Genomic DNA, 22,155 nt, shown 5'->3' on the forward strand with positions numbered 1-22,155 from the left:
TATTTTACTGTACCAAACATTATATTTAATTATATTGTCAGCAAAATTATTATAAATAATAAAATGAACAATATACATGTTTTTAAATTGGCAAAAAAAATTATAACAATTATATACTATTTTAGACAATCCATTGATATATAAATTTATAAAATAAAAGCATATACATACACATAACATATGCCTTTAAGTAGGGATATATATTTTTTTCCGATTCTTTGGCTTTATATCAAAATAAAAAATAGTATATATGTTACCATTATCCTACATAACTAGGTGCTATTGTTCAATGCCCCTTAAAACATTAATTTTACAAATATTAACAGTTTGTAGAATTAACATGATCGTTTCTTTTGCTAAAGAAACATTTACATAAAATGTTTTTTTTTGATGATTTTCATATTTAACTATTTTGAATAGCATGGTTAGCACATTTAAAGAAACTATAATTTAAAATTTGTGTCAACCTTAAATGTTATTTACTTAACTATTATTTTAATTTATAACCATCATTATACATATATAATATAAACTTATGAAATAAATATTAATATTTTCCTTAAAAAAAGAGTGAATGCAATATACCATATATTTAGCTTACTATGTATATAAAATTTATGGAAAAATTCATGTGTAAAATTATACCTATATATAAAGTGATAAGAGTATAAGTATCTTGTAAAATCAAAAAAAAATAAAATTATAAGTTTTTTTCCTGAACGTTAAGGAGAAAAAAAGTAAATTACTAATAATATATAGTGTGTATATTATTTATGGTAAAATGTCGGTGTTTAAATAGCTGCCTATATATTTAATGTTAAGTCATCTTAAAACAATTTTAGAAATTATTAACGTTTTTATACATATTGTGACGTTTTTTTAATATATATATATTCCATTTTATATTATTTTACCTGAACAAGCAAGACATAAATTGCTTAACGGAATTCTTGTGTATGTACAAAAATTATTACACTTATTCCCGTTTTTTAGTTTCAATATTATCTATGTAACATCACCTATCGTAAAAGATTGGAACGTTATAGGAGTTATATTTTTGCAACTACATTGTTTATAAAATTATACTTATTTAGCATTTAAATGTTAGAATGTTTTCTTTTGTTTTCGTTGAACTTTCAATTTAAATTTTAATCCATGCTTAGCTGTTTTTTTTTTTCTATGACGGCTTAAATCTTATATATAATAGTTTTATTTAATTTTTTTGGGGGAAAAGGATAAAACAAATTTTACATTAATGTCTATATGCAATGAAGTGCACCACAAAAAACTTACACACACACACACACAAAAAAAAACAGGAATATCTTATATAGCTAACAATACTATTTCATATTATATGTTTTTTAAATATATATTTATTTCTTAAGGTATTACAAATTTTACCAATTTTGACTTTATAACCTTTTTATTTATTATCATTTTTTTTACACTTTTATTATTTAAAAGTTATTGTAAATTAATTTTCTCTGTTTATTAATTTTTTTTGTTTTTCTTTTTAGTCCTAAATGTACTAATTAAATTGTGTTTAATTTCCATAAAGAGAATTTATTTCGTTGTATTATAATTCTTTAAATTTGATGGAAAAAGCAAAAAAATTGTTAATTGTTTAATAGTTTGTAATTATTAAATATATTTTGTTTTGTTTTTTTCTTTACTGAGAAAAAGTTAAACTAGAAAATTAAAAAATATTAAACAATTTTATTTTATCATGCCAAAAAATGTATACATAATTATACATGTTTATTAATGAGGCAAATTTAAGTGTTTACAAAAATTAATACAATATATATTATATATATGGAATGTTAAGGGAAAAATTATATATTATATTTCCTGCATATCGCACATTCCATATATTTCCGTCTATACATATTTTGCACATCTTCGTTAATTAGTACATTTTTCGCATTTCTCAATTTTTATACGATTGATTTTTTTTGAATAAGTTTTCATTATTATTACTGGGGTGATAAGACATTATACCGATTTGCTTATTAATATAATTATTAATTTACTTACAATAAAAAAATTATAAAATGGGAAGCAGATGTTCAAAAAATAAAGCAAAGGCCCCCAAACGTAGGGACATGAATGAATTAACTGAAAAGGAAAATTTTGAAGGTGATCAAAATGAGGAAACCCCACAAGCTATAGATATGGATGTTCCTGAAGATCCGATTGAAAACGAATATGATGAGCACGTCGAAGATGATAATTTAGATTTGGATATAAATGACAATAAATCTTTTGATAGAAATTTAGACGATTTAGACAAATCAAATTCTGATATATATTCAGAATCCCATAAATATGAAAATGATAGTGATAAATTGGAAACAGGATCACAATTAACCTTATCTACCGATGCTACTGGAATTGTTCAACAAATAACAAAATTAACTGAACCCGCTCATGAAGAAAGTATATATAATACATATAAATCTACCACTCCATGTGATTTGGATAAAATGGATGAGACTGCCAAAATATTTTCAAGACGATGTGGATGCGATCTTGGAGATCGTCATGACGAAAATGCTTGCAAAATATGTAGAAAGATTGATTTATCCGATACCCCATTATTGGCTTAATATGTGTACCTTTGTATATATTTGTAAGGAGTTTCATTTTGGCATAAATATTTAACTTTATTCTAATCAATATTCTTTTTTTTTTTTTTTTTTTTAAAGATTTATAAAAAAGTTAAAATAACTTATGTTTTCGTTACATTACATTATACAATTATATATATACAATTGTATTTACATGTCTTTAATTGTTTTCATTACCCACACACATTTATTAATTCAATGTGAAATAATATTTACATTTTTGTAATAAATTATTTTTACATTGCTTCGTTATCTATACATAATAAGAATAAATAGTAATAAAAAACTGCATGCTTATTTTATACTTAATTAGATATTTATTTGGGTTAGAAAAAAATGTGTACTATAATAAAAATATATTTTGCTCCCATTTTTACATAATATAAATTATTACATACTATAATTAAAATTAAAGATAATCACAATATAATGGCAGCAATAGGATAATATTCTTGATTTTTTTTATTTGTTTATTTAGAATGTTCTCTGACACATTTTGTGTTAGTAAGAAATGTTTGTTCATCTGATTAAAGGAGGTATGTATAATGTGAACGTTTTAATAATTTTACTTTTTGTACCCAAAAACAATTTTAATGATTTGTAGACAAATACAAATAGTTTAAAGAAATGATATTTTTTATGCATAACTTTTATTACAATCATATCCAATATATTTTAAACATATGTAGTAACATAGACATCCAAATAGATGAATTCCATTTTAATATGGCATTATTTAAAATATTATCACCAAAATGAAATAAAATAATAAACGTCTGTGTGTATAATATATATGCGCATATGAACATGATTTAATTAATTTTTTTTTTTTTTAAATGAATGGGGAATATATATATTTTTCGTGAAATGTTAAATGCTACTATTAACGGTTATTTTTTTGGATTTATAATGATTTATCATTATCTTATTTAATTCAGACAATCCAAAATTTTCTATTTGTTTGTTATGCTTTTCTTTATCTATCCCATAATAATTGGCAATACTTGAGAACTGAAAATAATTTGTAAAATAAAAATAGTTTGTATTTCTATATATACACTAATACGCTCTTAGTATACACGTTTCTTTTATATCATATTGTTTTTTTTGTTATATATATAATTTTATTTTTTTCGTTTCTATACATTAAAATGTGAATCCTTGTTATTTCGTAGTTTTTCCATCAGAAGATTCGTCTATAAAAAAACGAGGATAATTATTTTTTTCAATTTTTTATAAACTAATAAAATATATTAGTTATTTTATAACCATGTGTAGAATATGCACAGGATTGCAAAAGTACGAATGTGTTTTGTAATCAACAATAGCAATTTTATTGCATTGGTTTTTGAAGGAATTATCTTGATATTTTTCCTTGGTATCCTATATAGGGGTGGAATAATTTGGATTTATTATTATCAATGTAATTATAAAATTTGTTATATTTTTTTTGAGTATACAAAAACTGTAATAAATTCAACAGTTACAATTTCCAGAAAAGAAAAATAATATCACTATTTGTTATTTAGTATGCATTATCTTAAAACGTTCACATATTAAAAAATATATATATTTAAAATTGTTTAAAATTTTGAATAACCTCATAAATTTCATAAAGATCATCTATTGATACATGACTTAGTAAAAAATTATTGTCTTTTATTTCCTTTAATATTGCATAATCATTATTAGAATCCTTCATTGTATTCAAATAATTTTTTATCTTATCATCACATTTAATTAAATCTCTGCTGACACTTGTATCTTTTTCTTCATAATGCTCTACTTGGTTTATTTTTTGAGCTGTTTATAAATAAAACATTTTTTACTCATGAATATATGAATTTACTTTTTTTTTTATATCTAACTATGTAAATCATATGTGGTATATATCATATAATAATTTCATTTTTGTATTCGTTTAATTTATTTATATTAATATGGTATTCAACTATATAAAAGACATATCTACATTTTATTGAATATATTGATAAGTAAATAGACTAACCTGCTATTTCAACTTTTACAAATTCATTATGTAATGTTGCTTCGACATTTTTACATATTAAATTAACTCTTGATATATCATTATTCTGGAATTTTTTTAACATAAAGAGGTGATTCATATATGATGATATTCTTATTTTAGTAATTGTAAGTATATATTTTCAAATTTGTTAACCTACCAATTCTATTTCTTCCTTTTCCATGGATTTTATTTGCTTACACACATTTTCAATTTCTAATATTAACTATTCAATAAAATTATATGTAATATATAAAGTTATAGTTTATTGAAAAAGAAAGAAAACATATATAAAGGATGATAAAAATTAATTTGAAAGAAGAGATCATTTTTATTCTTTATATAACATGCAAATACACATTTTTTATGAAGTTATTACTTCCTTTTCATTTTTTTGCAATTCCTTTTCAGTTGTTTTCAATTCCTCAATTTGGATGTGAATTAGGCGATTCTTAGATTCCATATCACCTATTTGGTTTAATAATTTTTGTACCCCATCATCCATTTTAAAAAAAAGGGAATAAATTTAAAATAATTTTCTTTATATATAACTATCACTAACAATTATTTATATTAGACAAAACATGCATATAATTTTTTATGTGGTGCACATTTATATGCATATATAAAAAATTGGGAATAAAAATTTTATGAAAACTTTTTTATATTCAGACAAAAAAATATATATATTTATAGAGATATATTACACAATCACATGTTTATTCTATATATTTGTTTATTTTTTCTCTACGTTCCTCATTTTTAGAGATTTTAAATTCTAGTGATTATTACTCATTTACAATAGATAAAACAGTCTATTAATTTTACCAAAGGATGGTTTATATACACCCCATATTTAAGATATAAATAAGTGATTATATATATAATGGCAATACAATTGTTTTATTATTATTTTATTTTATTATTTTTTTAGCTCGATTAGAAAAAAGGACGTGTACATACATACTATTATGCTTTTATGCAGTATAGGAAAAAATTAATAACATCAAGATTAGCTGTTATTTATTTGAGAACCTCTTTAAAATAATAGTGTTACTAAATAAATTTTTTTTTTTGTATGTAGAATATATAAAATACACAGATTTTCGTGAACCGTTGTATTTTGTGTAAATTATATTTTTTCTATACATGCAGGTTTTAAATGGGTAGAATATAAACATAGGAATAGCTTACTTTTACAAATTATTAAAATGTTTTTAAAAATATCCGTTTTATCGATGTTTCATAAAAAACAAAGAATTATACATATTTATTCATTTATTTATATTTATCAATTTTTAATAATCTTTACTTTGTTTTATTTTTATTTTTAATTTTATTTATTTATTTATTTATTTATTTATTTATTTATTTATTTATTTATTTATTTATTTATTTATTTATTTATTTATTTATTTATTTATTTATTTATTTATTTATTTATTTATTTATTTATTTATTTATTTATTTATTTATTTATTTATTTATTTATTTATTTATTTATTTTTTTTACTTTTCCATCTTGTACACTTATTGTAGTCGGGAAATTTTTCAAAAATGTTCACAATTTTTTTGATAAGGATTGAAAAAAACCTAGGGATGTTTTGAAAAAAATATGACTATTTTTTTTTTTATAAATTTAATGTTCAATGTATCTTATAATTAAGAGAAATATAAAATGTTGTATGTTTTTGAAAGACAAAAGATTTGAAGAAATAAACAGGAATATATATTCTCATTTTGTTAAACCCCAAATACAATTTTCAAGTATTAACAACAATATAAATTCTTCTACGCAGTTAATAGTAAAATGTATTAATGAAACATATAAATCGAAAAATTTTAATAAAATAAAATGGAAATGTTTAAGTAATGATATAATACAAAATATAAATAAATTTAGTGTGAAAGAAATATTGAACATAATTAACATTCTAAGCCGTTTATATTTGGGAAAAAACATTTTAATTAATATTAAGCCTTTAATAATAGAAAAATTAGATAATATAAATAGTAATGGAATAAGTAAAATCATTATTGCATATTTAAAAGCAAATATTAGTGATCATACATTTTATAATAAATTATGTTTAAAATTACAAAAAGACATAAAAGATATATCTATATCCTCTTTAATTAGTTTAGTATATAATATTAATTTTTATTCAAATATAAAAAATGTTCATATATATAATATAGAGAAGGAAATATTAAATCATATTATTAGTTATTTGGAAATAAACCATGCATTTGATCATATAGAAAAATTGACATACGAATATAATAGTGATTTTGTAAAATTAAAAAGCAAAAAGAACGAACAAATTTATGATGATACATATGCTTATATAGAAAATGAATCTATCCCCATTAAAAATGAATGCACTGTGATGGATAGCCAATATATGTGTACTAATATTGGAAATGCTATGAATGAACAAGAAGGGAATAAAATTGAAAAAAAAAATGAAGAACAAAACATATGGCTTATGGATATAAAAAATTATAATTTTATATTACTTTTGTATTCGACTAGCAATTATTTGTTTAGTATACATTTAGAGGATGAAAAAATATTAACAATGAATAAGAATTTTTCAAACTATTTAAAAATGTGTTATCATGCATTAAATAGCTTGATAAATAAAAATGAGTTTAAAAAATTCATAAAAGAAGAATTAAAACCATTTTATTTATTTTTATTATATAAAGCAATGGTGAATACAATATATATATATGAAGATAAATATATGAATGAAATATTATTTAATCATATTAAAAACAAAATAAATAATTTTATATTATACTTAAAAAAAAATATTTCAAATTTAAAAGGAAAAACTAATGAAATAGTAAAATATATAAATATATTACAACAAAACTTAAACAAATATTCGAAAAATAAAAAGGCTTTTCAAGATTATTTTGATAATAATGTTATATTAATTAAATCTCTCTTATTATTACTACAGCAAAATAATCAAAATGACATAAAAAAGTATGTAACATAAATCAGTAAGCAAAATAAAAACCAAAAGCTTCATTAAATGTATATGTATACCATATATGTGTCTTTTTTTCTACAAAAAATTTGTGATCATATCGTTCAATACTCTCTCTACAATATTATGTTTTATTTCATTGGTTTTCTTTTTTTATAAATTCATATGTGCTTATTTGTATACATTATAATGATAAAACTGTCTTATAATAGCTACATACTTTATTAATATCTCTATTTCTTCATATTAAAATGATATTTAAAAATGTGCATAATTTTGTTTATACATCATATATATCCCTAAAATAAAAAGCATGCAATATTTTTTTTATCATGTTTTTTAATTTTTCATATATATATAATCTTGATGAATTTTTAATGAATATATATTATATTAATTTGTTAGGTATTATCCATGGCATAGGGAACAAATAGAAATGATACAACAAACATTACGATCAATTGAAAGGGCACAATAATAAATATTAGAAAATATATTTATATGGATGTATGTGTATATACATGCTCTTGATTTTTTTTGTGTGTGCAAATTTTTAAATGAATTATAGCGCAAGTCTTGAATATAAATACCGCAAAAAAATGAATAAAAAAAATTCCGAATAGGAAAATAATTATTCGTCAAGATTATTATTATGAACTAAATCGAGAAAGTCCTGAAATCGTTCAAAGAAAGGAAAATAAAAAAAGGATATTTTTATTGACATGTAGATGAATTTTCACAAAATACACTATATTAAATGCATTATTTATGTTATAACAAGACTTCTACATATATATTTTTTTTGTGAATATTTTTCTTGGCATATTGATAATCTTATAAAAGTTGGCATTTATTTTATCACGTATTTGCTTTATGAATTGCTTACAAAATTGTATTCGTCATCACCAAAATCGTCAAACTCCGTTGGCGCTCTTTCGTTTATCACAGTTTCTGTTTCGAGTATTGAACTGTTAAAAAATTCTAAATCGTTTACATTTGCAACATTGAAAAGATGCATATTTTTATTTTCCTTTACTATTCCTTTAAAGTTTGGTGACTTAATGCTGTGTATTCCTGAATATAATTAAAAGTTATATTAAAAAATACATATTTTGTTATTTTTCCTTCTTATACATACTATACACACATGCCATTTTATAAAATTCCGTAGAATTCGTGCATATAAATATAGACGCCTGTACATGCTTATAAGTCAGTACAAATGTACAAAAATATCAACAACTCAATATATAAGCTTATTCGGTGAAATAAAAACTGTTTTTTTTTTTTTTTTTTTTACTTTTGTTGCATAAATCTTTATAATTTGTAACATCAAATATGTTAGATATCTGAAAATTGCAAAATAAAATATCGACACAACCAATGTTCAAGGCAAATATAATTGAGAATATATATAACACACACCATAATATATGGAAAATATTGCTTTGTAAATTTTCAATTTTATGCGTTGTAATTTTTATCCTATATCATTTACCTTTTTTAAAACAAAGCACACTAAATTTAGATAGTTCGAAAAGAATAAAAATGTATCAAACACAAAATTTCCTAAATATCTTCCATATGTGAAATATAATATTTTTGTTGCTAAGGTCGCCATTTTAACTTGATTGAGCTTTATTTAAACTTTGCCTTTCCCCCTTATAATTATATATATGCATAATATTAAAAAAAAATTAGCTTGTACTTTGTACAAAAATATTTTACCTTTTTTATGGTAAGCAATTAAGTATTTATTTATATATGAAAAAAAAATATAAAATAAAAAATTATAAAGTAAGAATATTGAAATATACATATTTGTTGGCATATTAATGTTCAAAAAACAGCATTGAAAAGTTGTATAAAGTGTAAAAAGATAAGACATATATGTGCTATATATGCATGAAATGCTATACATATTTTTAATATATATAAATTATATATATCTTTGAATGTTTTAATATAAATATTTCGCCACACATTAGGGGGTGTACCTTATGTATTTTTACATTAGTATACAATTACATCGTTTTACTATTTCTTTTTTTTACTATTGCATTATTAGTATTACATTGCATATTTATTTTTTACCGATGTTTTGATAATTATAAGGCCAAAATATAAAATTCATTTGCAACCTTATGGTGATTTTTATTTGTTTCTTTTACATATTTTCTCATTTTATAAATTATAACATTTGCACACCTATTAAATTGGGAAATGCTCTGTATGCTAAAAATGTTTTTTTAATTTTTCACAATTTGTAAATTTTGATATAAAAGAATAGAGAAGACAATTCTCATCCTTCCAAGCAAATAAATAAATTACGCAAATATAAATAACATAGTGATTTTATGTGTGGGTAAAATTTCGGAAAAAAAATAACTATATATTCCCCCTTTCATCATTTCTTTGAGCGTTTTAAAATATTATTTTGTTATTTTCAATATAGGTTATACATGTTATATTTGCATTACATTATATTTTCTCATCATTATGATAAGAATAATGCTATTTATAAATGTAGTATATAAAATGAAAGATAAAATATTTGTTGTAAGACATTGTTATGTGCATGCTTTACCAAGTAACAAAATTTAAAAAATAATAAAAATAAAAGTTTTAACATAAAACAGAGTAGGATAGAGAAACAAAGATGAATTACTAAACATATATATAATATATATTTTTTTTAAATAGCACATATAATAGAAAAAGTTGTCATTGTATTTGCTTACTAAAAAGTAAATATATATAATGCATGTTTATGTATTCCTCTTATTTTCTGAACATAATGTATATATATATATATGCATTCCATGCACATAGTATTTATCTTTATAGTTAAAAAAATTAACGAAAAAATACAAATTTGGTAAGAAAAAGGGTGCTTTATACAAAGGAGTATGCACATATATTCTGCATATCTGTGTATGGATATAAGCATGCACTTAAATTTTATTTATACACTATAGTAGAGTTTTATGAGTGGTCAGGAAAAATAATCCTCGGCGCATTTTCTATTTCACGACTTTGATTATTATATGTTTTGCTGGTTATAAGCGAAAGATGAGTCTTGGTAATTTCGGTAAGCAAACATATAAACATATAAATTTCCATACGCATTTTTTTGTGTTTATAATTTTGTAGGTTACCAGAAATGATGAGTTAATTTTCTTCAATGCAAGATGAATCAATTCCTAACTCTTTTAAAACTTTTTTATAATTTTCAACATTTCTGATTAAAATTTTTTCTATTGGACCTAACAATCTTTTAAAACCTTTTCGTTCTAAATATACTACTTGGCATGTACTTTCTGCTTTTACAGTAGCAGCTCTTGGCTGATTTCTTAAAAGAGCTAACTCACCAAAATAATCGCCTTTTGTATATGTTTTAATAATCTGACAATTTTTTAAAGCAGTAGCATTTCCATCAGTTAAAATATAAAACGTATCGCCTTGTTCACCTTCATTTATTATAACATCACCAGCATTAAAGGTTTTTGATTTTAAACAATCAGCAACTTTAGATCTTTCATATGGGTCCATATCCTTTAATATTGTTACGTGTTTTAATATATCTTCATACATTTGTCTTTTTTTTGCTATATTATCTTTTATTATATATGTAAATGATTCTCTATCTAATGCCCATAAATGACATTTAGTTAAAGCTTTAGCTGTTGCTGCTCTTTTTGAATTATATAATAAAGCTAGCTCTCCAAATACATCCTTTGATTTTAATGTTGTTAATACTTCTTTTTTATTGTCTTTTGTTTTATATATTTCAATTTCTCCTTCATCTATTACATATAATAAGTCCCCTTCATCTCCTTCATTTATTATATTAGCACCTTCTTCTACATGGTCATCAAAAAATGCATCGATAATTGTTTCCATTTCTGAATTATTTAAATGATTAAATAGAAATGATTCATTTAATGCTTCACGAATTTTTTTCTTTTCTTTATTGTCTTTTTTATGAACTTTAGCTACAAAATTTTCCTTCTTTTTATTCCATTCTCCATATGCTTCAGCACTAACTGACATTCTTTTTGATTGTCGCATTTCCATATTTCCAACATCCAAGGAGTTTGAATCCATATCTTTTTTGTTTACTTCACTAAGACAGTCTGTTTCGTCATCATCACTTGAGCATTCATCGACTAGTTTTGAGTCAAAAAAAAATGTGTGTATGTAAATGGGTAACGAAAAAAAGAAATTAATATATAAGATTTATTTAAAAATACTTACTTATTAAATTGTTTTTATTTATTAGGGAAACATCTTCATTAACATTTGCTGAGTTATCTTTGTTTGACAATACGGCATTATTTATCGTATCATTTCCATTTTCCCTTTTATTTAATGATAAAGCATTTGCTAAGGTGTCTTTATTTTCATGTTTATTTTCCTTAGAGTTATCTGTATTATCATGATTTTTACTATTATTTTTAATTTTGTTTGAATATTCTTGAAATTGTATTTGTATATCGCTGTCCGCCATTTTTGTATTTTTATCTTCTGTTTCTCCTTTCCCTTCTCGCCTTTAAAGAAAAATAAAAAGCATAAAAGTATTATTTTTTTAATCACTATTATATAAGAATACAAACACACACACACACACACATATATATATATATATATATATATATATGGCTGAATTTTTGAGTAAAAGTTAAAGATAAATTAAAAGAATATAAATATTATTCGTTATATTATATTCTTTATGTTTAGTGTAAACATTTATTTACTTTATATTATTATTCTGTAATAGTTAAAGCTACTTTTCTCGCCAGCTTATTTTATTATTATTATTACTTATTTATTTATTGTTAATATGATTATTGCTTTGCTTATGTATTGTCAATATTATGAATATATGGTTTAAGGTTCTAATAGCAATATGTTTGAAAATTTAAATCGAATAATCTGGTTATTGATATGGTATTATTTTAGAAAATTTATTTTTACTTTATCATCATTTTAATTATGCCGAGAATAAGTTGCTTTAATTTTTTGTATTCATTTTTCATTATATATGTAAAAATATATACGATATATTTTTTGTGAATCTTACCATGTGCACACGTTGCCCATTTTATTATTTCTCAAAAATATGGGGAATATATTTTAAGAATGCGATAAAGCTGTATATTTATTTTGTATAATTTGACTAAAATTTTGTTTTGCTCATAACTATTTATTCAGATTGTTCGAAAAGTTGCATAAAAATTATATAAAATTAATATGTATACATGCACACCTATGTATTGTGTTTTTGGTTATTCTTTTATTTGCTTATTTCGCTTTTTCATTTCTTCTCATGTAATTTTGAAGAAATAAAAGTTTGACTAAATGACGAATTAAAAAAGTGTAATATTCGCCACGTGTGTATATATTGCATACTAATTAATACAAAACAATCCAAAGAATGCAAAATACCATGAAAAAAAAAATATATTATATATGTGAAAACTATATATAGTTAATTGTTTACGAAAAAATAAAAAAGGGGAAAAAATAATAAATATATATATATATTTAAATAAATTTTTTCAGGCATAGACAGAAAGGAACAAAATAATAAAATAAATAAATATATAAATATATAAATATGCTTGTAGAAATAATTATTTCTATATACGTTTTGTTATATTACATGTAGTATATGCATATGCTCTAGTAAATTAACTTATTGTAAGTGCAATCGCATATAATATTTTTCCAAGCTTATTTTTAAAGGGCAAAACATATAGTACGAGACATGGCTTTTCTCAAAAATAATGGTCATTATATATATATATATATTAAATTTTATTTTTTTATTTTTTTATATTTTAATAGTTTGCTGCGTGATATGTTATATAACGTCACAAAAATTATTAAGAAAAAAAAATAATACTTGACAAGATATATGACTTAATAATGCGGCTAATATTGGTTAGTAAGGGATATGAAATTGAAATGTAATTTCACGTTTTATACTTTTAAACAGTTTTTTGAATATTTGGTTAAAAATATATACAAATTATGAGAATATGCATTATTTCCTCATACGAGACATTTATTATTTAGGGCTTAAAAAAACATAAATACAAGCACATATATTGCATACACAAATGTGAATATGTATATTTTACTTTTTAAAAATAAGTCATAATGCTTAAGCATATTAATACAGTTTTAAACGTTTTGAATCTAGGCATACGGAAATAATCTTTCTCACTTTTACTTTTTTTTACAAATTTATTAGCTTATAAAAATTATATATGCGAAAAAACAAATAATTCATATTTTAACATGGCTAACCAATAAGTGAGAATAAAAAGAAAATAAACCATATGAAATGAAATGTGTGATAATTAGGAAAAATTATGTGCTCTTTCTGTTTTTAAAGAATATTAAAAAAAATAGTGAAATGATGTTATTATTAATTTGTGAACATTTTAGGCCTTTCAATTTTTTTGATTGCCACAACTATTTAAAATAATATACAGTTTTAATTAAAATATACAATATCTAGCTTATATATCATTGGGAAAGTTAAATAAAGTTATTATAGTATATTTGTATATACGTTATTTAATTTGAAAATAATGCTACCTGAAATCAAAACAGTAAATGCTTGTTTAAAAAAAAAAAAAAAAAAAACTATCAATTATTATGTGGGACAACATTTACTCACATTATATAATTATTCATGTTTTAAATTTTCTATATTTCTTTTAGTTGTAATTAAACAAGGGAATTATGTTTTAGCCTTTTAGTAAAAATATAAAATAATTAAAAATTTACATATATACTATTATGAAATAAAAATATATTAATTAGGAAAAAAACGTACATTTATATATACAAGGAAAAAAGGAAAATGTATCCATATATTTATATAGCAAGTAAATGGGCAATCTAATAAATACGAGGAAAATATTTCAGTGAGCCATCAATTTATCATTAATAATTTAATTAACTAAAAAAAATAATTAATATTTTAATAAAGAATAATTGTTCTATTTATTTAAGCACCATAAATGTAAATTTGTTAAAATTTTGAATTATAATTTTTTCATAAAAATGTCTGTGAGGAAGTAATGTTAGTAAACTTTCGATATGTAAAATAAAGATTACCAAAATATATATTTGCATATAAATATATTTCTTTTTAAATTGCGTATTCATTTTTTTATTTTTACATTTTTTTTTAATTACTATTCATAAAAAGTACGAAAATAAAGCCAAATTGTTTTAACACTCTAATAAGTAAAATATAATATGAGAAGATTGTATGACCAAAAAATATTTGTTAAATATATAAATATGAACAAATAAATATGTAAATAATAATATGTGATGAAATGAGGGATGAGTATTACGAAATTTTATTTTAAAAAATTTTCCTTAAATACATGTTATTTATTTATATAATTACATAGTTTTCTACATTTCCTTTTTGTTTTATTGTTTTACTATTAAATGATAATTATAGGATGAGTGAAACGTGGGAAAAAAGGAAAATAACATTTAAAAAAAAAAATAAAAATATATATAGTTTAAAGTAAAACAAAATGAGCATAAATGAAAATAGAATGAGAATAATACCCATGGATGATACAAAGAATTATTCCGGAAGTGAAGAAAATGATACAATAAATTTGGAAAATAACTCAAACGATTTAAGTAGTTACCAGAATTTTCTTATTGGTGGACCCAATACTGAGTCGTATAAATACACAGACAAAAATTGTCATGCACTTGTAAAAAAAGAAAAAAAAAATCCAACCAGCCATCAAACTGCTAATAATTGTCATTATAAGAGTAGTAATGGAAGTATAAAGCATATGCATTTAATGAAACGTAAAAAAGGATTTATAGGAAAAGATCCATATTGTAGTACTCATTTAATATTGGGTAGTGGACGAACCAATAAAAAGTTAAAAAAAAAAATTTTATGGAATCGGGGTGTAGATCAAAATACAAACGCATCCGAATTATCATATATTCGTGATTTTGAAAATAATTCGTTTATGCATGATAATTCTCAACATTTAGTTTTATATGATAATAATAATAGATATATGGATTATTCAAGAAATGTAAAAGAAAGCCGAAGTGAAAAAATGCGATATTTTTTTGTATATTCCCCTGATATTATACAAAGATGGTTAAGAGTCATATTTAATATTATAATTACATCATTAATAGTTACACTTATATATTTTATATTTATATCAATAAGAGAAGATATAAATAAAAAAGTTGCTATTCAAGTTCAAAATGTAAAAGAAGAATCAAATACATGCAAAAAACAATATTATGCTCACAAATGTGGAACTGTAAGTTTACCATTGTTAAATGAAAAATGTGAAGAATGGTTAAAATGTATGAATACCGATCATAAATTATATCAAGATATATCTTTTTTATCAGCTCAAATATTAGGACAAATTATGAATGCATTTATAGTTCAATTTGAATGGAAAAGTATATGTGTTATCGCTTTTATATTCCTTCTTATTTTTATTGGAAGTAATTATGCATTATCAATAGGTGGAGCTAATAAAACAAATAATACTGATTATAATTTATATAACCCTATTATGAACCCATCACATGGAATTCCACCATATCCTCCTTATTTTAATTTTTATCCATATATGCCATCACCATTGAACTATAATAATTCATATAGTCCAGATTTTACACTAATGAATCCTTCATATCTTCACAATAAATATTTTCAAGATAATTTTAATAGAAATCCTTACAATTATTCTAGCCCATATCAACAACATAATAATGGAAATAATGATTCAAATAATTCAGTTTCAAGAAATAAAGAGAATTCAGAAAATTATAATCAAAATCAGAAAGATGGGAACAAAGATTCCAAAAAAGTTGGGTTTTTGAAATATTTAACCAGAGATTTTAAGTAATTATTTTTCTATTTCAAAAAAAAAAAAATATGTTATTTTTTATTTTTCAAAATGAATTAAAAATTTAATGAATAAATAAATGCACACTATTTGTGTGCGTACAGGGATACGCGCATTCTCATTTTAGTTTGTTTCAAACGAGGAAATTTCACTAAACAATTGAATGTTTAGTTTATATCTTATCCATATATAATGCTAGTCTAATAAACTTTGACAATACACACAAAACGCTATGCATTTAAGTACATGCATAATTTTTTTATATGTCTCTTGTGTGTGTATTTTATATGCATACATGTTTATATTAGTTTTATTTTCCACTGATTTTTTGGTATATTTTTTTGAGTTAAAAAAATGTATATATATATATATATATATATGAATTTTTTAAATGTCATTTTATCTTTCAGTATATTATGAATTACTCTTCATACCATTATTATGATAACTTTTTTGTCTTTCCATCCTTTATTTATCCAGTTGTTTTTTTGCTTATTTCGTCAGTTATTTTTTTATTCTTTTGTTAATTTCCTTATTTCTATAAAATAAATATGAATTACTTGATTTGTGTGTGCATTTTTTTCCATATTATTTTATAAGCTTATTAAACATGCTAAAATGTAGAATTAAAAAAATAATAACAAATTAACTAGATGATGATATTGAAAAAAATGTGGACAAGCTTTATCTCGATATTCACGCAATTTATATCAGTATATATAAAGTTCATAGTTCCGATATGTTTTCATTCTTTGTCCATAATATATTTATAAAATAAGAGTAAGTTGGTTTATTGGGTTACCCTTGAAATGTTTTATCAAATGTGTTATGAGATCATATATTAACAGAAAATGGTTTTAGTGTTTTAAAATAAAATAAAACTTTTTATAAAACAAAGTTATATAGAGTTTGTCGAAAAGATATTCATATGTGTATTATGAAGGTGATAAAAAATTCTTAAAATATGTATTAAAACAAATGCATATACAAAAAAAAAAAAATTAAAGAAAACTATATAATATAGTGTTTAAAGTATATTTTTTATATACTATATTTAGCTGTAACTTATAAAATATCAAAATACATGAGTTTATTCATTTTACTCAATTTAGCATAAATTTGAGATGAATGTTTTCTATTTTTTTGTTTCAATAAAGATATATTTTTTCTTATAAGTACAGCATGATCACTGATCATGATAAGTAAATCGTTTTCTTTTTTTGTTCTTGTATCATACAATTTAAATCCTAATAATTCATCGGGATCATAATTAGCAATTATATTATTTTTTTTTTCATCTACAAACTCTTGTTCTGGTGGCTGTAATTTGTTTTGTTTATTTTCAATTTGTATTTTATCAGATATATATTTTTTTGTATCATTCAATTTATTATCTTTGTTTGGTAAATTATTTTTATTTTTTTTGGCTTTTTTAAATTTCATAATTTTAAACCCTTTTCCTCTTTTTTTTTGAACTTTGATTTCATCCACTCCAATCATTTTCCCATGCCCATTTTTTGAAAGAAAAATAATTTTAAGATTTTTAAGATTCTCTGAATTATTTTCATAAGACACTAAATCAACAACTTTATCATCTTTTTTCATGTTCATGCATTTATTTCCTAGCGAATTTTTTTTTGAAATTTTTAAACTGCTCAAAGGGAATTGTATTATATATCCATTTTTTGTTCCTACTATACAATTATCGTTAGAATTGCAATAGTTAAAAAAAATATTTTTTTTATTTTTAAAAAGTTTGATTCCTTTTTTTTTTTTTTTTAAAAATACATCATTATTTATTATTTTCATTTTTCCATTTTCACTGCAAACAATTAAATATTTTTTATCTTGTTCATATTTAGTTAACCCTGTTATATTTGTTGAGCATTTTATTAATTGACTTATTGGAATTCCTTTAGAATCATATGATGAGGTTTGTATTTCAGACACATTTAAAATATATGCTTTATTAAGATTATCTGTAACTAATATTTTATCTTTGTTTTTACAAAGTATTCCTTTTTTTATTTTATATGTATTAATATTATTATTGTTCAAATTATTTTTGTTAGTTTTATATGTATCTTCATCATTTTCTGAAGCAATATCATCTAACATTTTTTCATTATTTCTTTTTTTTGCATTTTTCGTTTCTTCAATTTCTTTTAAAATATATTTAGCATTAGAAAGCTTCATGATATTATTTACATTATTTTTCAGTTTATCATTTATCTTTATTTTTTTTATATATCCCCCATAAGTTATTAAAATTAATACATCATCATTGTTATATATATCTTTAAATGTTGTGTCTATAGAATCAATATATGTATTCCTGTAATTTTCATTTTCTAATTCATTTTTTTTTTCTTTTTCACCTAATTCTAGTATCTTATTATTTTTATCATTTACAACATCATCCGTTTGGCCATCTTCTTTTTTTCCCACTTTTGGAGTAATAATAAATTTGTTCACATTATTGTTTGTATTATCCTCGTCATTTTTTTGAGGTAGATTAAACAAGTTTAGACCTCCATTTATATAAGCATATTTATACTTAAGTTGGGGGTGCGGTAATATTTTTTTTTTGAGAGAATATTTATTTTTTATATGTACTAATTCTTTTATTATAATTTGTTTAATTTCTTGAATATTGTCAATTATATACTGATTTGATTGTATTTTTTTAATAATATTATTTTTTTGAATATCGAAATTTATATTTTTGATATTTATTAATTTTTGTATTTTCATAGATAATATATATTTAATTTGGTCCTCATTTAATTTGAAATTGGATTTTAAATAATTTTGGATTTGTTCAATGTTTTGGTTTTTATGTAAAAATGAAATAATATCAAGAATTTTTTTTTGGATAGTTAAATATAGGTCTATAATATTAAGTTCTTTTTGTAAATTATTATTTTTAATTTGATAATTTTTTTTAATAAATTTTATTCTATTTTCACACCATAACTGTAAAAATGATTTTAAAGAAAATTGAGTGTAACTATTTTCATAACCAATACACACAAAATTACAATGATAATCAATTTCCATTGATGTATATTTAAGTAGAAAAGAAACAAAATTATGTATCTGTTCAATTTGGCTATGCTTTCTTAATTCTAACACGATTCTCATTTCATTTTTTTCACTTTCATCTCTAATTTTAGACAAAATATTATCATGTTCATTTTTTCTTTCATTTAATACAGTAATAATATTTTCAATTAATTTATTTGGTTTAACATTTGGTGGTAAATTTTTTATAATAAGTTTTTTACTACTTTTATTATCACATTCTAGATTTTCTAAATTACCTAATTCATTTATATGATGAATATATGTTTTATTATTATGAGCATATTCATAAAATATGTTACTTCTTATTACTATATTACCTTTTCCAGTATTATAGATATCTCTTAATGTATCTTTTTTTGTTATTATTATTCCCCCCGTTGAAAAATCAGGGCCTTTAATTATATTAAATAATTCATCATTTGTTATTTTTTCATTTATCAAAAAATTTATAGATGCATTAATAACATCAACAATATTATGGCTCGGAATATTTGTTAATATACTAACAGCAATACCTGAACAGCCATTAATTAATAAAAGTGGAATTTTACTACATAATACTTTAGGCTCTTTTTCATTTCCATCAAAATTTTTTATATAATCTATATTTTCATCATTTATTTCATCTAATAATACATCATAACAAAAATCAGATATTCTCGCTTCTGTATATCGCATAGCAGCAGCATTATATTCAACAGATCCAAAATTACCATATCCGTTTATTAGCAAATTATTATTATGATGTTTTTGTGCTAATCTTATTAATGCGTCATAAACACTTTTATCACCATGCGGGTGATATTTTCCAATAACTTCGCCTACAATTCTTGCACATTTTTTATAACTTTTTTTATCATATCCTTTATTTATTTCATACATACTCCAAATAATTCTCCTTTGCACTGTTTTTAATCCATCACGATAATCACATAAACATCTATTAAGAATTAAAAAATTTGCATATGATAAAAAACTTTTAGATAATAGTTCACATATTTCAACATCATAATATTCCCCTTTGATTAGTTTTTTATTTTGATTTTCAAAGAAATTTTCTGTTATATTTCCTGTTTTTTTGTTTTCATCTTTTTCATTTTTGCTTTTCACTAAAAGATCATTTTTTTTGTTCGACTCATTTTCTTCCTCTATCGCATCATTTTTAGTGTTTTTTTTTTTCCCAAATAGAATAAAATTATTTCTCTCTTTTTTTATTTTATTTTTATTTAGACATATACTGGAAAACTCTCTATTATTTTGAGAATAGTTTACACCCGTTTTTTTTTGATATGTTTTTTGATATTTTTTTTGGCATTTTTTTTGATGTGATGTTAAGGACCTATTATAAGGATTTGGGTTATTTATAAAAAGCGGAGAATTGTTAGTCACAATGTTAATTTTTTCATTTTTTACAAACAAATAATCTGAATTTATTATTAATAAACATAATAATTTAAGAACTAAAAAATAAACAAATTTATACGACATATTATTATATGCATGTGCATATACACATATTACATATAATACGTATATGGTTCATTGTTTTTATAAACACATAAATAACCTTAGCCTTTTATTCTTTTACAATATTTTTTGAATATTTATTAAAAAAAATATTTTCGGTCTTATTTTTTTTTTTATCCCGCACATTTGTTGTAATTCCTTCTTTCTTATAACATTCTTTTATTATATATATTTTTTTATTTTTTTGCATGATAAATATATTTAAAAAATGTTGAAAGATTTAAAAAAAAAAAAAAAAAACCAATAATAATAGAAATGGAAAAAAAAAGTTACATATTTTGCTTCATAAGCAAAGGCATTTATTAGGATTAGGAAAAATACGTATTTTTACATATTAAATATAACACTAAAAATATGAGTATTTGTATACAAATTTTACATTAATTTTAAATTGTCCAATAAAAAAGTGAAAAAAATTACACTATTTTATAAAATCATGAGATTTGATGAAAATAAAGAATAATATATATTTATATGGGTCTCGTATTGAGATATTAATGGTATATGTGTATAAGCACGCATAACAGTTATCTTATTTTTCATTTATCTTTTTTTTTCTCTTATTTTTGCATTTTAATGAATTTATTTATTATAGTTTATTTTTTATTTTTTTTGTTGTTGTTTAACATTTCTTGATATTACAAAATTGTGCCTTTTATATATATATATATATATATATATATATATATATATATAATATATATTCAATATTGGGTGCAATTAACCATCAAGAACATATGTTCCTTATACACAGGAATTGCTATTATTATAATATATAATTATATATATAATATAATAATATATTTATATATGTATATTATATAATATTATATATTAATTTTCATGCATATAATATATACATAATGGATATTAAATTTTTACTGTATTTTTATTAAATTTTTTTAAATTAAAAAAAATGTATAAGATGTTTAATGGGTTAT

General features: G+C 21.4%; 7 protein-coding genes across 7 annotated transcripts; 3 read left to right on the forward strand and 4 right to left on the reverse strand.

The window, feature by feature from the left end:
- Positions 1-2,057: 2,057 nt before the first annotated feature.
- PBANKA_1437600 (glideosome-associated protein 45, putative) lies at positions 2,058-2,612 on the forward strand (the record flags this gene model as incomplete). The annotated part of the gene is made up of 1 exon (XM_034567733.1): positions 2,058-2,612. One exon carries the CDS (start codon positions 2,058-2,060, stop codon positions 2,610-2,612), a length of 555 nt encoding a protein of 184 aa, XP_034424200.1.
- Positions 2,613-3,503: 891 nt separating this feature from the next.
- PBANKA_1437700 (conserved Plasmodium protein, unknown function) lies at positions 3,504-5,164 on the reverse strand (the record flags this gene model as incomplete). Its single annotated transcript, XM_034567734.1, has 7 exons — positions 3,504-3,644; positions 3,779-3,829; positions 3,903-4,016; positions 4,234-4,436; positions 4,642-4,726; positions 4,820-4,885; positions 5,039-5,164. The coding sequence occupies 7 exons, from the start codon at positions 5,162-5,164 to the stop codon at positions 3,504-3,506; spliced, it is 786 nt and encodes a 261-aa protein (XP_034424201.1).
- Positions 5,165-6,308: 1,144 nt separating this feature from the next.
- PBANKA_1437800 (conserved Plasmodium protein, unknown function) lies at positions 6,309-8,139 on the forward strand (the record flags this gene model as incomplete). Its single annotated transcript, XM_034567735.1, has 2 exons — positions 6,309-7,657; positions 8,067-8,139. The coding sequence occupies 2 exons, from the start codon at positions 6,309-6,311 to the stop codon at positions 8,137-8,139; spliced, it is 1,422 nt and encodes a 473-aa protein (XP_034424202.1).
- A 153-nt stretch (positions 8,140-8,292) lies between these two features.
- PBANKA_1437900 (conserved Plasmodium protein, unknown function) lies at positions 8,293-9,282 on the reverse strand (the record flags this gene model as incomplete). Its single annotated transcript, XM_034567736.1, has 4 exons — positions 8,293-8,334; positions 8,548-8,735; positions 8,962-9,010; positions 9,160-9,282. The coding sequence occupies 4 exons, from the start codon at positions 9,280-9,282 to the stop codon at positions 8,293-8,295; spliced, it is 402 nt and encodes a 133-aa protein (XP_034424203.1).
- Positions 9,283-10,832: 1,550 nt separating this feature from the next.
- On the reverse strand, positions 10,833-12,764 carry PBANKA_1438000 (cAMP-dependent protein kinase regulatory subunit, putative; the record flags this gene model as incomplete). The annotated part of the gene is made up of 3 exons (XM_034567737.1): positions 10,833-11,830; positions 11,919-12,211; positions 12,745-12,764. The coding sequence occupies 3 exons, from the start codon at positions 12,762-12,764 to the stop codon at positions 10,833-10,835; spliced, it is 1,311 nt and encodes a 436-aa protein (XP_034424204.1).
- Positions 12,765-15,232: 2,468 nt separating this feature from the next.
- Positions 15,233-16,600, forward strand: PBANKA_1438100 (nucleus export protein BRR6, putative; the record flags this gene model as incomplete). The annotated part of the gene is made up of 1 exon (XM_034567738.1): positions 15,233-16,600. The coding sequence occupies one exon, from the start codon at positions 15,233-15,235 to the stop codon at positions 16,598-16,600; it is 1,368 nt and encodes a 455-aa protein (XP_034424205.1).
- Positions 16,601-17,665: 1,065 nt separating this feature from the next.
- PBANKA_1438200 (DNA gyrase subunit A, putative) lies at positions 17,666-21,175 on the reverse strand (the record flags this gene model as incomplete). Its single annotated transcript, XM_034567739.1, has 1 exon — positions 17,666-21,175. The coding sequence occupies one exon, from the start codon at positions 21,173-21,175 to the stop codon at positions 17,666-17,668; it is 3,510 nt and encodes a 1,169-aa protein (XP_034424206.1).
- Positions 21,176-22,155: the final 980 nt, after the last annotated feature.

The sequence above is a fragment of the Plasmodium berghei genome (assembly GCF_900002375.2).
Source record: "Plasmodium berghei ANKA genome assembly, chromosome: 14".
Classification (NCBI taxonomy): Eukaryota; Apicomplexa; class Aconoidasida; order Haemosporida; family Plasmodiidae; genus Plasmodium; species Plasmodium berghei.